We start from the raw sequence: 22,102 nt of genomic DNA on the forward strand, positions 1-22,102 counted from the left end.
TAATCATACCCTAAAACTAGAGGAACTCATGAACTTAGATGGGAGAAAAATTGCATGTCACTTTTACTAACCTCTAACCAAAAGTTTGCGTTTTACATCAGTTATGATGCAAGGCAATAAACTGCAATAATAGCAGCCATATCTATGTATTTATTACTAGTAGAAATCATCTAGACCAGGTTTGGTGGCTCATGCCTGTAATCCCAGCACTTTGGGGAGGCTGAAGTGAGAGGATCACTTGAGCCCAGGAGGCAGAGGTTGCAGTGAACCCAGATCGAGATCGGGCCACCCCACTCCAGCCTGGAAGACAGAGTGATACTCTGTCTCAAGAAAAGAAAAAAAAAGAAATCATCTTGCATCTCAAACAGCTTCACCCTCTGCTGTTGTTTCTTAAGTGTCTCTCTCTTCTGGATCATTCCCATCAACATAAACATATCCTGTAGCTTCTCTTGCTTAATAAAGAAAAAATAAGCCCCAGAAAACTCCTCCTGACCATACATCCCCCTCCAGTACTGTCCCATTCCTCAGCCTCCCTTTAGAGCAGAACTTCTTGAAAGAGTTTCCTATGCTCTCTGTCTTTGCTTTATCTCCTCCCAGTTACTCTTGAGCCTTCTATTCAGGCTCACTGATAATTCCACATTGCTAAAAATAGGGTACAGTTTTCAGTACTCATCTCACTTGACCTATCAGCCCATTTAACATTGGTAATGCTGTCTTTGAAACATTGTCTTTACTTGTCTTCCAAGACACCATTCTATCTTGGTTTTCCTCCTCACTGGCTACTTCTCCTAAATCTCCATTGCTATTTTTTTAAATCTCCCAACCTCCAAATGTTTGAGAGCCCCAGAGTCCTTGTATTTTTCTTCTCTGAGTTACTGCTTAGGTGACCTCGTCTAATTTGAAGGATTTAACGACCACTTAGATACTTATGAATCTCAAACCATCATCTCTAGCCTGGAATTCTCCCCTGAACTTGAGTTTCATATACAGTCATGTGCCACATAATGACACTTGGGTCAGTGACTGACCTCATAAATGACAGTGGTCCCTTAAGATTATAATAGAGCTGCCGGGCTCAGTGGCTCACGCCTGTAATCCCAGCACTTCAGGAGGCCAAGGCGGGTGGATCAGGAGGTCAGGAGTTCAAGACCAGCCTGGCCAAGATGGTGAAACCGGGTCTCTACTAAAAATACTAAAATTAGCTGGGCGTGGTGGTGGACGCCTATAATCCCAGCTACTCGAGAGGCTGAGGCAGAGAATTGCTTGAACCTGGGAGGTAGAGCTTGTAGTGAGCCGATTATTGTGCCACTGCACTCCAGCCTGGGTGATACAGCAAGACTCTCTTTCTCAAAAAAAAAAAAAATTATAATAGAGCTGAAAATTTTCTATTACCTAGTGACATAGCTGTCACAACACATTACCTTGTATATATTTAGATACATAAATACTTACCATTGTTTTACAGTTGCCTGCAGTATTCAGTACAATAACTTGGTGTACAGGTTTGTAGCCTGGGGCAATAGGCTATGCCATACAGCCTAGGTATGTAGTAGACCATCTAGGTGTGTGTAAGTACACTGTATGATGTTGGCACCATGTCAGAATTGCCTAATAATGCATTTCTCAGAACATGTGCCTGTCATTAAGCAACACATGACTATATAAGCCAGCTGCCTATTTGACATCTCCACTTCAGGGGCTGGTAAGGCCTCAACCTCAGCATGTCTAAAACCAAATTCCTGTTGTCATCCTGTCCTACTCAACCCTACTCTTCCCACAGTCTTCTCAGTAAATGGTAGTCCCATTCCTCCAGAAACAATGCAGTCATTCTTGGCTCCCTCTCCTCTCACTCCCCGCATCTGATCTATCAGCAAATTATTTGTACCTGTTGCCATCAGACATATTTTTATTTATTAACTTTCTCTTGCACTGTAAGGTAAGCTCCGTAAGGACAGGAATGTTTGCATTTTAAAAAACTGTTGGCCGGGCAGGGTGGCTCACGCCTGTAGTCCCAGTACTTTGGGAGGCCGAGGTGGGCGGATCACGAGGTCAGGAGATCATCCTGGCTAACACCGTGAAACTCTGTCCCTACTAAAAATACAAAAAATTAGCCAGGCATGGTAGCGGGCGCCTGTTGTCCCAGCTACTCGGGAGGCTGAGGCCGGAGAATGGCGTGAACCCAGGAGGCGGAGCTTGCAGTGAGTCGAGATCGCACCGCTGCACTCTAGCCTGGGTGACAGAGTGAGACTCTGTCTCAATAAAAAAAAATAAAATAAGGCTGGGCATGGTGGTCATCCAGCCTGGGCAACAAGAGTGAGACTCACTCTAAGATAAGATGAGATGAGATAAGAAAAGAATAGGTTGAGATAAGATAAGGTGAAATAAGATAATATTCTTTTAAATCAGAAGAAAACAAAAAAAATAAAAATAAATAATCTTTTAAATCAGGCCGGGTGCAGTGGCTCATGCCTGTAATCCCAGCACTTTGTGAGGCCAAGGCAGGCAGATCACCTAAGGTCAGGAGTCCGAGACCAGCCTGACCAACATGGAGAAACCCCATCTCTACTAAAAATACAAAATTAGCTGGGTGTGGTGGCACATGCCTGTAATCCTAACTACTTGGGAGGCTGAGGTGGGAGAATCGCTTGAACCCAGGAGATGGAGGTTGCGGTAAGCCAAGATCATGCCATTGCATTCCAGCTAGGGCAACAAGGGTGAAACTCCATCTCAAATATTTTAAAAAATCTTTTAAATCAACAAGGAAACACTTAGAACTAATAAGTGATTACACCAAGGCTGCAGGATATAAGGTTAATATGTACAAGTCAGTTGCTTTCCTTTATATCAGCAGTGAACAATTGAAATTTGAAATTAATAGCAAAATACTATTTAGCACCCCCAAAATGAAATGCTTAGGCATAAATCTAACAAAATACATTCAGGACCTATTTGAGGAAACCTGCAAAACTAATAAAGAAGATCTAGGTAAATAAAGAGATGGTCCATGCTCATGGATAGGAAAACTCAGTATTATTAAGATGTCAATTATACCCAACTTGATTTATAGATTTAATACAATCCCAATCAAAATCACAGCAAGTTACTTTGGGGATATTGACAAACTGATTCTAATGTTTATATGGAAAAGCAAAAGATTTAGATGGCTGGCGTAGTACTGAAAAGGAACAAGTTAGAGGACTGGCACTACCTGACTTCAAGATTCACTGTAAAGCAAGTAAACAAGACAGCATAGGCTGGGCACAGTGGCTCACGCCCGCAATCCCAACACTTTGGCAGGCTGAGGCAGGCAGATCACCTGAGGTCAGGAGTTCAAGAGCAGTCTGGCCAATGGGGTGAAACCCCATCTATGTTAAAAATACAAAAATTAGCCGGGTGTGGTGGCAGGCACCTGTAATCCCAGCTGCTTGGGAGACTGAGACAGGAGAATCGCTTGAACCTAGGAGGCGGAGGTTGCAGTGAGCCAAGATTGCACCATTGCACTCCAGCCTGGGCAACAAGTGTGAAACTCCGTCTCAAAAAAAAAAAAAAAAAAAAAAAAGACAGCATGCCTCAGAGAAAGAGTAGACAAATGAATCAACAGAACAGAATAGAAAGCCCCAAAATAGGCTTACATGAATATGGCCCACTCTGTTTGATAAAAGAACATGACAATTCAAGGGAGGAAGGATAATCTTTTCAGCAAGTGGTGCTGGAATAATGGGACATTGACATGCAAAAAAATAATAATAATAATAATCTAGACCCATCCTTACCCCTTAACTTAAAATGTTAAAATGAATTTTTTTTTCCTTCTACCTGAGGCCCTTGACAAAATGGATCTTAAAACTAAATGTAAAATCCAAACACTATAAAACTCCTAGAAGATAACACAGAAGAACATCTAGGTGACCTTGAGTTTGGTGATGAGGTTTTAGATACACAAAAAGCATAATCCATGAAAGAAATAAATTGGACTTAAATGAATTTAAAACTTCTGGAAGCTGGATGTAGTGGCTCATGCCTGTAATCTCAGCCCTTTGGGAGGCCGAGGTGGGAGGATGCTTTGAGTCCAGGAGTTCAAGACCGGCCTGCACAATATACTGTGACCCTGTCTCTACAAAAAATAAAAAAAAAATGAACCAGGCATGGTGATGCGGGCCTGTAGTCCCAGCTATTTGGGAGACTGAGGTGAAAGGATCACTTGAGGCCAGGAAGTTGAGTCGGTAGTAAACCGTGATCATGCCAGTGTACTCCAGTCTGGGTGACAGAGTGAGACTCTATCTCAAAAAAATAAATAAAATAAAACTTCTGCTCTGCAGAAGAAACTGCTAAGAGAATAAAAAGACAAACCACAGACTGGGAGAAAATATTTGCAAAACACATATATGTTAAAGTATTTGTATCTAAAATATACAAATAACTCAAAAACTCAAGAATAAGCAGACAACTTGGTTTTACAAATGGGCAAAAGATCTGAACAGGCACCTCACCAAAGAAGGTAGATAAGCATATAAAAAATGTTCAGTATTATATGTCATTATGGATTTACAAATTATAACAGCATTAATATGGTACTACATATTAATACTTACTAGACTGACTAAAAAAAAACTGACAATACCAAACGCCGATACGTATGTAGAACAACAGGAACGCCTCTTCATTGCTGATGGAAATGCAAAATGGTACAGCCACTTTGGAAGACAGTTGGTAGTATCTTACAGAGCTAAACATAGTTTTAGCATACAGTCCAGCAGTACTCCAAGATATATACCCAGTTAGTTGGAAATTGATATTCCACACAAAATCCTGCATAGGAATGTTTATGGCAGCTTTATTCCTAATTGCCAAAACCTGGAAGCAACCAAGATGTCCTTCAATAGGTTAATAGATAAACAGTGGTACACCCGTATAGTTGAATATTATTCAGTGATAAAAAGACATAAGCTATCAAGTCTTGAAAAGACACGGAGGGCCGGGCGCAGTGGCTCACACCTGTAATCCCAGCACTTTGGGAGGCCGAGGCGGGCAGATCATGAGGTCAGGAGATCGAGACCATCCTGGCTAACAGGGTGAAACCCCGTCTCTACTAAAAAATACAAAAAATTAGCCAGGTGAGGCGGCGGGCACCTGTATAATCCCAGCTACTCGGGAGGCTGGGACAGGAGAATGGCATGAACCCTGGAGGTGGAACTTGCAGTGAGCCGAGATCGTGCCCCTGCACTCCAGCCTGGGCGACGGAGTGAGACTCCATCTCAAAAAAAAAAAAAGAAAAAGAAAAGAAAAGACACGGAGGGCTCACACCTGTAATCCCAGCACTTTGGGAGGCTGAGGTGGGTGGATCACCGGAGGTCAGGAGTTCGAGACCAGCCTGGCCATCATGGCGAAACCCCATCTCTGCTAAAAATATAAAAATTAGCCAGAGGTGGTGGCGCATGCCTGTAATCCCAACTCCTCAGGAAGCTGAGACAGTGAGACAGTAGTATCGCTTGAACCCAGGAGGCAGAGGTTGCGGTGAGCCGAGATCACACCACTGCACTCCAGCCTGGGCGACAGAGCGAGACTCCATCTCAAAAAAAAAAAAAAAAAAAAAAAAGTGTATACGTGTTTCAAAAACTATAGACTCCCTTTTCCTCTTTCAATCAAGAGTGAGGAAAAAGCAGGTGGCTGAGAGAAATTACATTCCTCTCTGTTCATCTGCTGGATTAAGGTATCTTGAAAGAAATACCCAAGGAAGAGAAGTATATAAGGACATTAATGATTGTAAGTCTCCATAAGGAGGTCTCAGAAACCTTCTGGTCTCCAGGTAAGGGTAATTTTAAATCATAAGCTCTAATAGCTTGAGGGTAGACTGCAAGGTCGTTGTAATATAATGTAACCCTGGATTCCACATTCACATGAACTGAGGGTACCCAGGAATTAACGTACAATCCAGCAAAAATCGGTTCACAACAACCCTAGAGAAGCTTCCTCCAGCACATCCTTGTACTAGGCACTAGTACAAGATAATATTTTGGATTGAAGGTCAACCTTTCATTATTTTCCAGTGCTGTTTGAGATTAAACAAGTTTGGGGGAGCAGCTGAGTCCCTGGGGTTAGATTCTAAGGCCTTGGACTCACAGCCGTGTCTGCCAGTTTTGTAGCCGCTTAGAGTGGCAGTGGTGGATGGGTTATATTTGTCTGTGTTTAATAGTCTTCCATTGTTGGTTGAAAAAGACTTATTACGCTAGACTCCACACTGCCTAGAAGAGCAGGCTTGAGGCTTGACACAAGAGTTGCCTGGTTCATTCTTTCCCATTATCTCTAGAGTACCATAATCAAATCTTGCTTTAGAGCAGGTCGACAAATTGATCCAGGCTGTCTCCAGTTTTTGTATAGCCTTCAAGCTAGGAGTGGTTTTTACATTTCTAAGCGGTTGGGGGGAGGAAATGCCAAAAGAATAATGTTTCACAACATGTGAAAATTACATGAAATTCACATTTCAGTGTCCATGAAGTTACTTGGAGCATAGCCACATACATTTGTTTACAGATTTTCTGTGGTTGCTTTCTGACGATAACAGGAGCGTTCAAGAATTCTGAAAGAGATTGTATGGGCCACAGAAGCTAAAACATTGACTGCTGACCTGTCACAGAAAAAGTTTGCCTACCCTTGCTTTAGAGTATTAAATTAAATGGTTCTCAAAACTGTGTCTGGTGGTGCACACCTATAATCTCAACTACTCAAGAGGCTGAGGTGGGAGGATCCCTTGAGCCCAGGAGTTTGAGACCACCCTGGGTAACATACAAGACCCCATCTCAAAAAAAAAAAAAAAAAAAAAAATTTAAAAAAGTTTGAAACACTAAGGGCAACTCCTAGAAGTACCAGAATTATTCTTAGGGAAGATGACATTGAGAACATCTGACATCAGCTTTATTAATTTGAGGGTAGTGACTAAGAAATAAAACTTGAAGTGTGATGGAAGGGAGGGGATAGGGTATCTTCCATTTCTCTTTAGACCCAGAAATAATAACAGCCTTTTGATAGATAAAATAAATGTATTTTCAAGGTATATTCATGTTACTACTGATGATTTACTGTATTATTAATATCAGCTTTGTGTTTAAATGTAACATAATTTAAACAAAGTAGGCCAGCCACAGTGGCTCACGCCTGTAATCCCAGCACTTTGGGAGGCTGAGGCAGGTGGATCAGTTGAGATCAGAAGTTCGAGACCAGCCTGGCCAACATGGTGAAATGTCGTCTCTACTAAAAATACAAAAATTAGCCGGACGTGGTGGCAGGCGCCTATAATCCCAGCTATTTGGGAGGCTGAAGCAGGAGAATTGCTTGAACCTGGGAGGCAGAGGTTGCAGTGAGCCGGGATTGCGCCACCGCACTCCAGCCTGGGTGATAGAGCAAGACTCCGTCTCAAAAAATAATAATAAATGATAAATAAGTAAATAAAATAAAGTAACTTTAATCATTTCCATATCTAAAGTGTAGGAGATCGAGATCTCAAACACCCTAAAACAAGCTAACCATCTGTTGTATCATTTCCAAATTTCTCACACTTACTTATCTATACTACTGAAGCTAGAGGAAGCACATGTAATTGAAAACCACAAGTTTATCCAGACACCTGATCAGTTTGAGCCTTCCATAGACTTTCACTCAAGCTATCAAAAAAAAGGCCACACTGGTTAGCGTCACACCTTCTTGTTGCTGTCTACATCTGGTGGAGAAATGTTAGGAGCAATAAAATGGACAAAAGGTAGCAGCCGGAGCTGGGAGGAGCAGAAGCAAGAAGAGGAACAAACAGCCCTCCATCCACACGCTGGGCGAGCCCTCTCTGGTGATCTGGAGTTGGCTGAACTTCTATCAAGACAAAATCTTTTTCTGTAGTTCTTTCTCCCATAACCAAATAAGTATTTCAAAACAATTGCCAAAAAATGATGTGAACTGGCTTTGCCTAAAGCATCATGCCATGGATTATATGACCTTACTTTCGAGTAGCTTTCATGACTTACTTGTGAAGGTCTATACTGTTTAAAGATGAGTCAGGAGCATAATAAATGTTTAACTTTCCCTGATACTTTCTGGCAAAAGACCAGAAAAATTTTTAATTGACTATTAATTTGTTTGGAACTTTCAAAATCTTTTTTTTTTTGGCCGGGCACGGTGGCTGATGCCTGTAATCCTAGCACTTTGGGAAGCTAAGATGGGCGGATCACCTGAGGTTAGGAGTTTGAGACCTGCCTGACCAGCATGGCAAAAACCCATCTCTACTAAAAATACAAAATTAGCCGGGCGTAGTGGAGCATGCTTGTAATCCCAGCAACTCCAGAGGTTGAGGCAGGAGAATTATTTGAACTCAGGAGGCGGAGGTTGCAGTGAGCTGAGATCACACGATTGCACTCCAGCCTGTGCAGCAAGAGCAAAACTCTGTCTCAAAAAAATGCCTTTTTAAATTTTTTACATGACTGAATTAACCAATAGCTATGCTATTTTTTTAAAAAAGTAAAGGTAATCCTTATCTTTAGCTATTGTCCAGAAGGAAACAGACATTGCATGGAGACACTGGGAGGAGCTGGGGAGGCGACAATCAGGATGAGAGTATACCACTGCAGGGCCGGGCGCCGTAGGTCATGGTTATAATCCCAGCATTTTGGGAGGCTGAGGTGGGCAGACCACTTGGGGTTAGGAGTTCAAGACCAGCCTGGCCAACATGGTGAAACCCCATCTCTACTAAAAATACAAAAATTAGCCAGGTTTGATGGCATGGACCTATAGTCCCAGCTACTCAGGAGACTGAGACAGCAGAATTGCTTGAACCCAGGAGGCGGAGGTTGCAGTGAGCCAAGATCGCCCCATTGTACCCCAACCTAGATGACAGAGCAAGACTCTTTCTCAAAAAAAATAAAAATAAAAAAGTATAGCGCTGCAGAAAAACACACTTGTGGGATCACCAGAGATTTGTTTGTGCCTGTGACTTTTTCAAATAAATGGGACGCTTCCTTTATAGATTGACTCCTAGAATGATTGTGTAGTAATTTTCAAATTTTGTAAAAGTTACTTGAGAAAATGCCAAATTATAGGAAAAATTGGTGTATAATTTAGGAAAATCCTCCTTTCTAATCTTGTAATGGAAATGCTTGCAGTGAAATTTCATGTCAAAGCAATAAATACCAAATAATTATTTGTACAAATTAAAGCTTTCTTCTCATTGACCTTCAGCATCTGGATTCTCTGGTATTTGACTGCTCATCTTTCTTGTCTACTATTAAAATGATCTTTCCATTTCTCACCATCCTCTCCCAACTGTCTGTTTCTTCATATCAAACATCTGGGTTTTGTTGTTTTTTGTTTTTTGTTTTTTTTAAGAGCTGCGGTTTCACCCCAGGAGATGGAGGTTGGGGTGAGCCGAGATTACACCATTGCACTCCAGCCTGGGCAACAAGAGCGAAACTCCGTCTCATAAAAAAAAAAAAAAGAGAGAGATGGGGTTTCACTTTGTGGCCCGGGGGAGTGCAATGATCATAGCTCACTCTCTCAATCTCCTGGGCTTAAGGGATCCTCCTGCCTCAGCCTCCTGTGTAACAGAGACTACAAGGTACATGCTACTGCACCTTGCTAATTTTGTTTGTTTGTTTTCAGAGATGAGTCTCACTGTGTTGCCCAGGCTGGTCTCAAACTCCTGGGTTCAAGCAATCCTTCTACCTTGGCCTCCCAAAGTGTTGGGATTACAGGCATGAGCCACTGCACCCACTATCTTTAACCATATTATCAGCCTTGTCTCAGCCTCTTCCTTCCTACCCTCACCTTTATTCATAGCCTTTGCCCCCACCACACTTGTCTCCTGCTTTGTCATTCTTTTCTTGCCAGATGACCTGCACATAGCCACCAAGCAGCCCTCTGAGCTCCAAACACTCCTAGCAATGACGTGATCTTTCTTTCCTCCCTCACATAAATATATGTTTTTTGTTTTTTTTTTAATTTGAGACGGAGTCTCGCTCTGTCACCCAGGCTGGAGTGCGGTGGTGCGATCTTGGCTCACTGCAACCTCTCCCTCCCAGGTTCAAGTGATTCTCCTGCCTCAGCCTCCTGAGTAGCGCATGCACCGGCTAATTTTTTGTATTTTTAGTAGAGATGGGTTTTCACTGTGTTAGCCAGTATGCTCTCGATCTCCTGACCTTCTGATTCGCCCACCTCAGCCTCCCAAAGTGCTGGGATTACAGGCGTGAGCCACTGCGCCTGGCCTATGTATGTGTTTTTTGAGACGGAGTCTTACTCCGTCGCCCAAGCTGGAGTGCAGTGGCGTGATCTCGGCTCACCGCAGCCTCCACCTCTTGGGTTCAAGCGATTCTCTCACCTCAGCCTCCCGAGTAGCTGGGATTACAGGTGCGCACCACCATGTCCAGCTAATTTTTGTATTTTTAGTAGAGACAGAGTTTCTCTGTTGGCCGGGCTGGTCTTGAACTCCTGACCTCAGGTGATCCACCCACCTCAGCCTCCCAAAGTGCTGGGATTACAGGCATGAGCCACTGTGCCTGGTCCTCCTTCACATCTTCTTGGACTATTGCTTGAGTGAAGATCATTCTAGGCTACTATAGACTATAAAATAATTTGAATGAAGTCTTTTATATTGAGGTTCACTCTCCCACTGCATTTCTTCTTTCTTCATCTGTGTTTATATTCTGCCTGCTACTTCTAGAAGGTGAGCCTCACCGGTGGAAAACTAAGCAAGAGTGACTTATCAGACACATAGAATGTTGGGTATGTGTGGTGTGCAGAGCTCATTAGTGCATGTATTGACATTGAATCAGAGTACAGTAATAATAATGAGCAATAATTCAAATGCCATACAAAAATATTGAAACCAAACATATTCATCCTCTCTCCTCGTATGATTCTCCAAGTAGAAACATAGAGTATTCTTTTTTTTTTTTTTTTTTTGAGACAGAGTTTCACTCTTGTTGCCCAGGCTGGAGTGCAATGGCGTGATCTCCGCTCACCACAACCTCTGCCTCCCAGGTTCAAGCGGTTCTCCTGCCTCAGCCTCCCGCGTGGCTGGGATTATAGGCATACACCACCACACCCGGCTAATTTTGGATTTTTAGTAGACACAGGGTTTCTCCATGTTGGTCAGACTGGTCTCGAACTCTTGACCTCAGGTGATCTGCCCTCCTTGGCCTCCCAAAGTGCTGGGATTACAGGCGTGAGCCACCGCACCCGGCCAAAACATAGAGTATTCTTGAGGGAAAGGGCTGAACTTGGTTTCTGGTATAATATTTAGCATTTGTGACTCTAAATAGAGAGCATTAAGTGGAGGAATTTTAATTGTGTTTTTTTTTTTTTCTAAAGAGCAGATTTTCAGTGTAGCACAGAATTTGAGTAAAAAAAATGTAATTTAACGTATGTAATGGTGAGAACTGAAGATTGTGTGTGTTTTTAGTTGGATATGCTATTTTAAAAGAGAATGTTTCCATTATACCATTAGGCTAATAGCAATTTTAAATTCTTTAAAGAAAGTTTGAAAGATTGATAATTTTTAGATTAGCAAGTGAGAAAACATTAATACATCATTTAATGAAAAATATCTACAAAATTATATCTCTGTTTCTTTTTTAGTTTTCATATGAAGGAGGATTAAAAGGGAGCTTTCCATAGGAAATTAAAATAGTTAATATGTTTGAGTGGTATAACTATAGGTGATCTTTCTTTCTTTCTTTCTTTCTTTCTTTCTTTCTTTCTTTCTTTCTTTCCTTTCTTTTTTGTGTGAGTGTGTGTGTGTGTGTTACCTTATTTCCCTTATTGCTGTAGGATGTTATTCATGCAATAACTAAAATTGAGGGATGGGGAGAAATCGTGGGATTTGTAGTTTATGATAAATCTCAAGACTTTTCTTGCTTCTGGCAAAGACTATGCCCTTACTATTTCCAGTATTTGATCTTGACCCAGCTGTGTCTCCTTTGTCTTCAACCCCTGAAGTCAGCATATAGTTAATGCTGCAAATGGTACTTTGAGATTTGAGGAATATAGGATTGTAAATGCCTCAAAACACCATCCCTTCCATTCTGACAATCTGGGAAGCAGTATAGCAGACAGGTTAAGAGCAGCTATGGACTTACATGCGTGAGTTTGAATCCCAATTTTCTCAAGTACCAGATGTAATTTGGGCAAATTACTTGACTTTCTGCTTATGTTTATTTACGAATAAAATGGGAAAATAGGCCAGGCGCGGTGGCTTACTCCTGTAATCCCAGCACTTTGGGAAGCCGAGGCAGGCAGATCATGAGGTCAGGAGATCGAGACAATCCTGGCTAACACGGTGAAACCCTGACTCTACTAAAAATACAAAAAATTAGCCAGGCGTGGTGGCGGGCGCCTGTAGTCCCAGCTACTTGGGAGGCTGAGGCAGGAGAATGGACAATGGCGTGAACCTGGGAGGCGGCGCTTGCAGTGAGCCAAGATCGCGCCACTGCACTCCAGCCTGGGTGACAGAGCGAGACTCTGTCTCAAAAAAAAAAAAAAAGGCTGGGCGCAGTAGCTCACGCCTGTAATCCCAGCACTTTGGGAGGCCGAGGCGGGCGGATCATGAAGTCAGGAGATCTAGACCATCCTGGCTAGCACAGTGAAACCCTGTCTCTACTAAAAATACAAAAAAATTAGCCGGTCGTGGCGGCGGGCGCCTGTAGTCCCAGCTGCTGGGGAGGCTAAGGCAGGAGAATGGCGTGAACCCAGAGCTGAGATCGCGCCACTGCACTCCAGCCTGGGTGACAGAGCAAGACTCCATCTCAAAAAAAAGGGGAAACAGTGAAATCTATATTGTAGAGTTGTAATGAGGGTTAATAGAGTAGACCTAGTAATGTTTACTGACAACATCAAGTGCCCATTAAATGTAGCTATTTTATCCCACTTGGTTTTCCTAAATTCCTAGACTTTGGAGCGTTGCTGAAGGTATTTTCTGGGCATCCCTATTTAATTAATTTGTCTATTTGTTTGGCCTTCATAAATGAGATGAGAATCGCCAGTGAATTACTGTATGTTGTGCCACTTGGAATATGCTGATTGGGGATCACCTGCTCCTTTTGCAGAAATTGCCCTGTCTTTTCCATCTCTGCTCACTGAAATAACCTTCTTCTTTTCCTTTATAGATATATGTAATCGACAGTGCAGACAGAAAAAGATTTGAAGAGACGGGTCAGGTAAATAATTCTTTTGTTTTATAGCAAAGGTCTAAAATATATATATATATTATTTTTTTGCTCTTATTTCCCAGGCTGGAGTGCAATGGCATGATCTCAGCTCACCCCAACCTCCGCCTCCCGGGTTCAAGCGATTCTCCTGCCTCAGCCTCCCAAGTACCTGGGATTAGCATGCGCCACCACGCCTGGCTAATTTTGTATTTTTAGTAGAGACAGGGTTTCACCATGTTGATCAGGCTGGTCTCGAACTCCTGACCTCAGGTGATCTTCCCACCTCGGCCTCCCAAAGTGCTGGGATTACAGGCGTGAGCCACCGTGCCCAGCCTAGTATATTTTTTAAATACTAATTCTTCCGTTGAGATAGTTCCCAAATAACTGGGTATTCATTAATCAACCTTGTAAATGTGTGAGAGTGAGGGAAGTTTTTGTTTTGTTTTGTTTGTTAACCTTTACAGTTCAAACAAGACAGTTATGCTAGAAAGCTGGCAAAAATACCAGTTGTCTGAAATTAGTTGAGAGTTCTTTAAACAGTTTTTTTGTTTTCCCAAGATGGAATTTCACTCTTGTTACCCAGGCTGGAGTGCAGTGGCACAGTCTCGGCTCACTGCAACCTCCACCTCCCAGGTTCAAGTGATTCTCCTGCCTCAGCCTCCCACATAGCTGGGATTACAGCCGTGTGCCATCACACCTGGCTAATTTTTTTGTATTTTTAGTAGAGACAGGGTTTCTCCATGTTGACCAGGCTGGTCTTGAACTCTTGACCTCAAATGATCCACTCACCTCAGCCTCCGAAAGTGCTGGGATTACAGGCGTGAGCCTCCACGCCCAGCCTAAACAGTTTTTTAATTAAAGCTTTTTAGCTTTAATCAAATTGAATATACGATATACAGATGAGTGGAACTTAGCACCATGCCCAAAGGCTCTTCAGGTTTTTTCCCAGGCCATGTGAAAATGAACCCAAAGGAACAATTCACTTCTCATTTTTATTTACATTTTTCAATACCTACTTAATTGATTCAGGGGTAACTTTGACAAATTTGAAAGGACAGGAAGAAATGCACAAGCCAAAACTAAGCTGCTCTTATTTTTTAAGCCAGGAGATGAGGTGTACCTTGAACCCAAATACGGCTTCAAAGGCAGGGCACAAGTCAACATGATTACATGATGTGATTTGTGTACCCAATTTTACATAGAGAAGTGAAGGACATTTTACCCAGGGTGGGTTTGCTGATAGAAGAGGCAAAGGGTGGAGTGGACTGATTTGAAGAAGCGTGCTTAGATCTCATTGCAACAACCTGGACAACATAGAGAAACCCCATCTCTACAAAAAAGGAGTGAAATTAGCCGGGTATGGTGGCATGCACCTGTAGTCCCAGCTACTTGGGTGGCTGAGGTAGGAGGATGGCTTGAGCCTAGGAGGTCGAGGCTGCAGTGAGTTGTGATCAAGACACTGCACTCCAGCCTGGGCAACAGAGTGAGACCCTGTCTCAAAAAAAAAAAAAGAAAGAAAAAGAAAAGAAAAAAAGGTTGGCACAATGGTTCACACCTGTAATCCCAGCACTTTGGGAGGCCGAAGCAGGCGGATCATCTGAGGTCAGAAGTTTGAGACCAGCCTGGCCAATATGGTAAAACCCCATCTCTACAAAAACTTAGCCAGGTGTGGTGGTGCGCGCCTGTAATCCCAGCTACTCGGGAAGCTGAGGCAGGAGAATGGCGTGAACCCGGGAGGCGGAGCTTGCAGTGAGCTGAGATCCGGCCACTGCACTCCAGCCCGGGCAACAGAGCGAGACTCCGTCTCAAAAAAAAAAAAAAGAAAGTTATTTGCAGGTAATAACCTTGGGTAAGTTTTGAATCTCAAGCCACTTCTTGTCTTCTCCCTTGAATGATGTTTCTCAAAATGTGTTCTATGGACCAGATGTGTTGGTTCATCGCTATAATTCTAGCACTCTGTTAGGCTGAGGCGGGAGGATCCCTTGAACCAAGGAGTTCAAGACCAGCGTGGCCAATATATCAAAACCCTGTCTCTACAAAAAAAAAATTTTTTTTTCAGACAGAGTCTCACTCCGTCACCCAGGCTGGAGTGCAGTGGCATGATCTTGGCTCACTGCAACCTTTGCCTCCTGGGTTCAAGCAATTCTCCTGTCTCAGCCTCCCGAGTAGTTGGGACTACAGGTGCCCGCCACCATGTGTGGCTAATTTTTGAATTTTTAGTAGAGACAGGGTTTCACCATATTGGTTAGACTGGTCTCAAACTCCTGACCTCAGGTGATCTGCCCACCTCAGCCTCCCAAAATGCTGTGATTACATAGGTGAGCCACCACGCCCGGCCAAAAAAAATGTTTTTAATTAGCTGGGCATGGTGGCGATCACCTTAGGTCCCAGCTAGCTGATCAGGAGGCTAAGTTGAAAGCATCACTTGAGCCCAGGAGGCTGAGCCTGCAGTAAGCTGTGATCACGCCACTACACTCCAGCCTGGGTGACAGAGTGAGATATTGTCTCAAAAAAAAAAAAAAAAAAAAAAATTTGATCTGTGAATCATCTATAACAGAATCACTTCAGGAGTTTGTTAAAAATGTAGATTCCTGGCCGGGCGCGGTGGCTCAAGCCTGTAATCCCAGCACTTTGGGAGGCCGAGACGGGCGGATCACGAGGTCAGGAGATCGAGACCATCCTGGCTAATACGGTGAAACCCCGTCTCTACTAAAAATACAAAAACTAGCCGGGCGAGGTGGCTGGCGCCTGTAGTCCCAGCTACTCGGGAGGCTGAGGCAGGAGAATGGCATAAACCCAGGAGGCAGAGCTTGCAGTGAGCTGAGATCTGGCCACTGCACTCCAGTCCGGGCGACAGAGCGAGACTCCGTCTCAAAAAAAAAAAAAAAAAAAAAAAAAAATGTAGATTCCTGAGCCCTAGCTCAGACTTTCCAAAGTTATCATCTCTGGATTGGGCCCAGGAATCTGCCAGGGGAATCTTACACAGGTTCAAGTTTGATAATCAGACTGGGCACGGTGGCTCACACCTGTAATCCCAGCACTTTGAGAGGCCGAGGCGGGCAGATCACTTGAGGCCAGGAGTTTAAAACCAGCCTGACCAACATGGTGAAACCCCATCTCTACCAAAAATACAGAAATTAGCTGGGCATGGTGGTATGAGAATTGCTTGAACCCAGGAGGTGGAAGGTTGCAGTGAGCCTGGATTGTGCCACTGCACTCCAGCCTGGGTGACAGAGCAAGACCCTGTCTCAAAAAAAAAAAAAAAGGAAAGAAAGAAAAAAGTTTGAGAATCACTACTCTTGAAAGTTGCTAGCTGATCAGCTTAACTGTTATGTTTTTTCTGATTAGAAGTACATGGTTGGCCGGGTTTGGTGGCTCACCCCTGTAATCCCAGAACTGTGGGAGGCCGAGGCGGGTGGATCACCTGAGGTGTGCAGTCCTAGACCAGCCTGCCCAACATGGCAAAACCCTGTCTCTACTAAAAATATAAAAATAGCTGGGTGTGGTGGTGCATGCCTATAGTCCCAGCTACTCAGGAGGCTGAGGCGGGAAAATCACTTGAACCTGGGAGGCGAAGGTTGCAGTGAGCCAAGATCATGCCACTGCACTCCAGCCTGGGTGACAGAGCAAGACTCTGTCTCAAAAAAAAAAAAAAAAGAAAAAGAAAAAGGTAGTATATGGTTACATATCATAGATTTATAGATTTTAACCTTCCCTCCCTCTCCCTTCTCAAAATCCAGGAACTAGCGGAATTATTGGAGGAAGAAAAACTAAGTTGTGTGCCAGTGCTCATCTTTGCTAATAAGCAAGATTTGCTCACAGCAGCTCCTGCCTCTGAAATTGCAGAAGGACTGAACCTGCATACCATCCGCGACCGAGTCTGGCAGATCCAGTCTTGCTCAGCTCTCACAGGAGAGGGCGTTCAGGTAAGATTACAGGAAGCCTTGGCCACCTGGCAACATGACAGCTAACCGAGGTGGTCTGTCTCATTGGTTGGGCTGATCTTGATGGGCAGATGAGCCATTCCAAGACAGGAAGGGCATGGAGGAATTTGGTTCTTTTCTGCTTAGCGACCAATCAGAAATCATGAGGTGCTCCAAGAGCGCCCCAGGTAAGCCACCCCACATGTGCAGCAAGCTTCCCCATTGGGAGGGATGTGAGAACAGAAGACTGAGAATTGTCTCTAACTCTAGGGTTCTTTGATGATTGATTGGATTGGGAGTTTGTGTTGTGTCTAATATTACGGATGCTAACTGCCTGTACTTCCAAGGTGATAGCCACCAATAATCATAGACGTCCTAGTCATCCTAGAAGTGTTTTTGTTTCTTCTGTTGGTTATCTCCTCCGGCCCTAGGGTTGCTGTCTGTTTCCTGCTGCTTCAGGTTGTTTTCCCACTGGGAGGCTTCTGCTGACAGAAAGCCCCTGCTTTGTACTGAGGAACTGTGTACCGGAAAAGCAGTCTCCCCCTAATTTTTTTTTTTTTTTTTTTGAGACAGAGTTTCATTCTCATTGCCCAGGTTGGAGTGCGGTGGCGCAATCTCGGCTCACTGCAACGTCCTCCTCCCGGCTTCAAGCGATTCTCCTGCCTCAGCCTTGCAAGTAGCTGGGATTACAGGCGTGCACCACCACACCCACCTAATTTTTTGTATTTTTAGTAAAAACAGGATTTCGCCATGTTAGCCAGGCTGGTCTTGAATTCCTGACCCTAAGTTATCTGCCTGCCTCAGCCTCCCAAAGTGCTGGGATTACAGGCATGAGCCACCCTGCCTGGTCCTGGCTGCTTTTTAAAACATCAAGGCTGAGTGCGGTGGCTCACGCTTGTAATCCCAGCACTTTGGGAGGCCGAGGCGGGTGGATCACCTGAGGTCAGGGGTTCAAGACCAGCCTGGCCAACATGGCAAAACCGTGTCTCTACTAAAAATACAAAAAAAAAATCAGCTGGGCATGGTGGTGCACACCTGTAATCCCAGCTAGTCGGGAGGCTGAGGCAGGAGAATCACTTGAACCTGGGAGATGGAGGTTTCAGTGAGCCGAGATCACGATCGCACTACTGCACTCCAGCCTGGGCGACAGAGCATGACTGTGTCTCAAAATAAATAAATAAATAAAAATAAACAAACAATCAAAATTTGTCTAACACGTTTTACTCCGATTGCACACAGGATGGAAGTCATTAGGCCTAAGGTTATTTTGACGAAGATGAGACCCATGAAAAGATAGTAATTTTCTTGTGTTTCTGCAAACCACGTCAGCATGAGCTTGTCTGAAAGGTTTAGAACACAAATTTAGAAAGCTGAGAGCATCTTGAGGTTGGGGGCTATTATGAAGGTGGGGCTGAAGAAAAGCAATACAGTTTGTGTGCATACTTGTAAGAAAGTGCGAGTACAGCTCTGGAATCTTTCTTTTGCTTGACCAGAGTGTTGAACAAAAAGCAAAGCAAGAATTAACAGTAAGGCTCTTGTATCTTCCACCAGCCTTAGGGATGTGAAAAAGGAAGACTAGAGTAATCTAGAATTAGTATTTAGAGCTGTGGCATTTAAAGTCAAGGACACTGCTTCAGAGAAGCCTGGAGGTAGAGAGGGAGCTCCTGTCATTTTCTTCACAATCCCCCGACCTCCCCCAACTCCCATCAGGTGGAGATTAAAGGATAGAGCTCCATGCTCCTGGCTTTGTAACCACTGTAGGCACTCAGTTCCCTTCACAGGATCTTTAGGCCACAAAAGAGGCAGCAAGCTACTAGGCAGTTAGAGGGTGGAGTTGGGGACAGGCAGGGGAGTGCTGCAAAATAAACCAGTTTGAGTGAGTAATGTGAGATTATTGTATATGATTTGATTTTGATAAGAAAGTTCTTCCCAAATTGGGGCCTTCAGCAACCAAGTTCACAGGAAATGATATCAAGAGAGATCCAACGAAAAACTATGAGTCAAAAATAAAAAATGATTTTTGTATGGAGGAGAAATAGTTTGAAGGTCACTTAATTAGTTTAGTAGATAGTACCATGGTGTATAGAATTGGGTAGTTAAGACTGGGATTTCAAGGTTAATGAGATTAGATTATGGTTAATAGAATGATATAAATTTAGAGAATTTAACCATTATTTGAAATGGGTTATTTAATAAAAATGTTAATTAAGAAGGGAATCTGCTGTCTATTTTCCTTTCGTGGTAACCTTTGGGGACTAGGGAAAGGTCGTGGAGTTTGGCTGTGGAAATGCTTCTCACTGTGAGCCACTGGCTGACCATGTACCTCCCTTAGGTGGTGCCTCTGACCCAAGCTCTTGTCCACACACCAGCTTCCTGGTTTTTGCCTTAAAAAGAGTCACTTAAGTGGAATTCCTTTCCAGCATTGCTTAGTTAAAGTACAGGCTTTTAGTGATTTTTATTTATTAGGGCTAAAAATATTCTAAAACTGAAAGACTTTACTAGAAAAATATCATTAAGATCTAATGATTTCAAACATGAAAACTGTGCAATAATTACTGAAATGCCCTAAATTCCTATTTTTTTCCACCTCACCCCACCCCACCCTACCTCCCTAAAAGCTGGCCCAAATGATTAGGCTCTAAATAGGCAAGTCGGGGGACATCTGATTCTAATGACTCTGAAAGAAAATATACAAAGGTTTAAAAATAACAAAAAGGACCTGGAATTTCTCTTGCAGTTTCAAGTGTTTAAAGACAGACACATACATTGTACGTGTTTAATCAAAACATATTTGAGAGACCTGTCTTGTACTGCTAAATAATTGCCTCACGGGGGCGAGTTAGAGAAACAGCTACGGAGCTGCTAGATGGCGAGCCACGCCCCTCTGTGGATGAAGTAGGGCAGGTACATCACTTCTCATTAGTGGAGTAGCTTAAGCACATGATTTGAGACTATGAAAATTAGTGATTCCGGCTGGGCGCGGCGGCTCACGCCTGTAATCCCAACACTTTGGGAGGCCGAGGCGGGCGGATCACGAGGTCAGGAGATCGAGACCATCCTGGCTAACACGGTGAAACCCCGTCTCTACTAAAAATACAAAAAAAATTAGCCAGGCGTGGTGGCAGGCGCCTGTAGTCCCAGCTACTCAGGAGGCTGAGGCAGGAGAATGGCGTAAACCCAGGAGGCGGAGCTTGCAGTGAGCCGAGATCCGGCCACTGCACTCTAGCCTGGGCGACAGAGTGAGTCTCCGCCTCAAAAAAAAAAAAAAGAAAGTGATTCCTGGGATGGGTTTCAGGGTCCCATTCCACCTGGTGTCCTGAAGGCAGCACATATGAAGCCGTTACAGGGGTGGGAAATACCACGTGTTGTTCACCAGCCCCTGCTTCAGGTGTGGAAACTGACTTCTGAGAGAAGATGGACCCGGGGTTTCTTTTCCTGATTGGCGCTGACTGCGAAGCCAGCCCATCGTATAGTTAAAGCAGGTTTTCGTGGGAGACCATTAGGAGCAGAGAGTAGGTAAAGGGCACGAGAAGTGGAAGGAGATCCTCAATCTCAGAAACTCTGCCCTGCCAGGAGGCCCACTGTCCAGGGGAGTGATGAGGAGAGACCCAGTTATGTCAAGTGGATGAAAGCGGAAAGAGGAGAAACTGAAACATATCTGGGAGGGAGAACTGAAACCTTCCTCAGCTAGACTCCATTATCAACATGGAGGAAGTGTCACTCTGCGCCCTCGAGGTCAGGCCCAGGTTGCCAGGGCCCCTCCTAGGATGAAACATTCGCACTGGGACTCTCAGTCTTTTTTTTTTCCCCCTTTGGTGTCTAGAAAATAGTGAACAAAGGATCTGGCTTAGAGCCAGAGAAAAGTATGGAGAAATCCATCCCTCCTCCACCCGCAGACCTGAATTTGAACCCCAAACCACAGCTCTTCCTGCTGTTATAGTTTCAGGCATTTGAAGACAGTTTCTCTCTAAAATACTGTGAGTGTGCATGTGTGTGTGTGGTGTGTAATTAAAATGATACTGGCTTTGAATTTCCTCTCAAAGCAGAGATCCAAAGTTTTAACCTGACCTCTAGCCATGGTCACCACAGAGACTTGCCTCCTCCCATAGACTTGAGCCAGCAGATCGTGCCCTGGGTGTTGCTCTCCAGGCCACCCCCTCATGCTCACCTTTTCTTGTGATGTCTGCTCTACATCCCTCTCCTCCTCCTGAAGACAGGAGCCATGAGCAGGTCACATAGGCTTTCAGCTGCCTTGTGTCCACAGAAGGGGCCATGAATAGTCCGAGTGCCGAGCTGTAATCCATCCCCGAGTCAGCCTCCGGAGGAGCACTAAATGCTCACTTGCCCATTTCTTGATTTTGCTTCGTTTTCCTTGATTTGGAGGACTTCTCCCTAATATGCCACAGAATTTTAATTTTTTTTTTTTGTTTTTTTTTTTGAGATGGAGTTTCGCTCTTCTTGCCCAGGCTGGAGTGCAGTGGCGCAACCTTGGCTCACTGCAACCTCCACCTTCTGGGTTTAAGCGATTCTCCTGCCTCAGCCTCTCCTGAGTAGCTGGGATTACAGACACCCGCCACCACGCCTGGCCAATTTTTTGTTTTTTTTTTTTTTTTTTAGTAGCAACGGTTTTCACCATGTTGGCCAGGCTGGTCTCGAACTCCGGACCTCAGGTGATCCGCCTGCCTCGGCCTCCCAAAGTGCTGGGATTACAGGTGTGAGCCACCACGCCTGGCCCCGATATTTTGAAAAACGACATTTAGGCCGGGCGCGGTGGCTCAAGCCTGTAATCCCAGCACTTTGGGAGGCTGAGACGGGCGGATCTTGAGGTCAGGAGATCGAGACCATCCTGGCTAACACAGTGAAACCCCATCTCTACTAAAAATACAAAAACTAGCCGGGCGAGGTGGCAGGCACCTGTAGTCTCAGCTACTCGGGAGGCTGAGGCAGGAGAATGGCGTAAACCCGGAGGCGGAGCTTGCAGTGAGCTGAGATCTGGCCACT

At 44.2% G+C, this 22,102-nt stretch overlaps 1 protein-coding gene across 1 annotated transcript in view; it reads left to right on the forward strand.

The window, feature by feature from the left end:
• Positions 1 to 22,102, forward strand: part of ARL3 (ADP ribosylation factor like GTPase 3) — a 47,413-nt gene that overhangs the window by 17,805 nt on the left and 7,506 nt on the right. Inside the window, exons 4-5 of the mRNA XM_033184371.1 lie at positions 13,137 to 13,187; positions 16,919 to 17,104. Of these exons, the coding sequence (XP_033040262.1) occupies positions 13,137 to 13,187; positions 16,919 to 17,104 (237 nt within the window). The remainder of the gene's footprint in view (positions 1 to 13,136; positions 13,188 to 16,918; positions 17,105 to 22,102) is intronic.

The sequence above is a fragment of the Trachypithecus francoisi genome, unplaced genomic scaffold (assembly GCF_009764315.1).
Source record: "Trachypithecus francoisi isolate TF-2019V2 unplaced genomic scaffold, Tfra_2.0 Contig01579, whole genome shotgun sequence".
NCBI classification, from domain to species: domain Eukaryota; kingdom Metazoa; phylum Chordata; class Mammalia; order Primates; family Cercopithecidae; genus Trachypithecus; species Trachypithecus francoisi.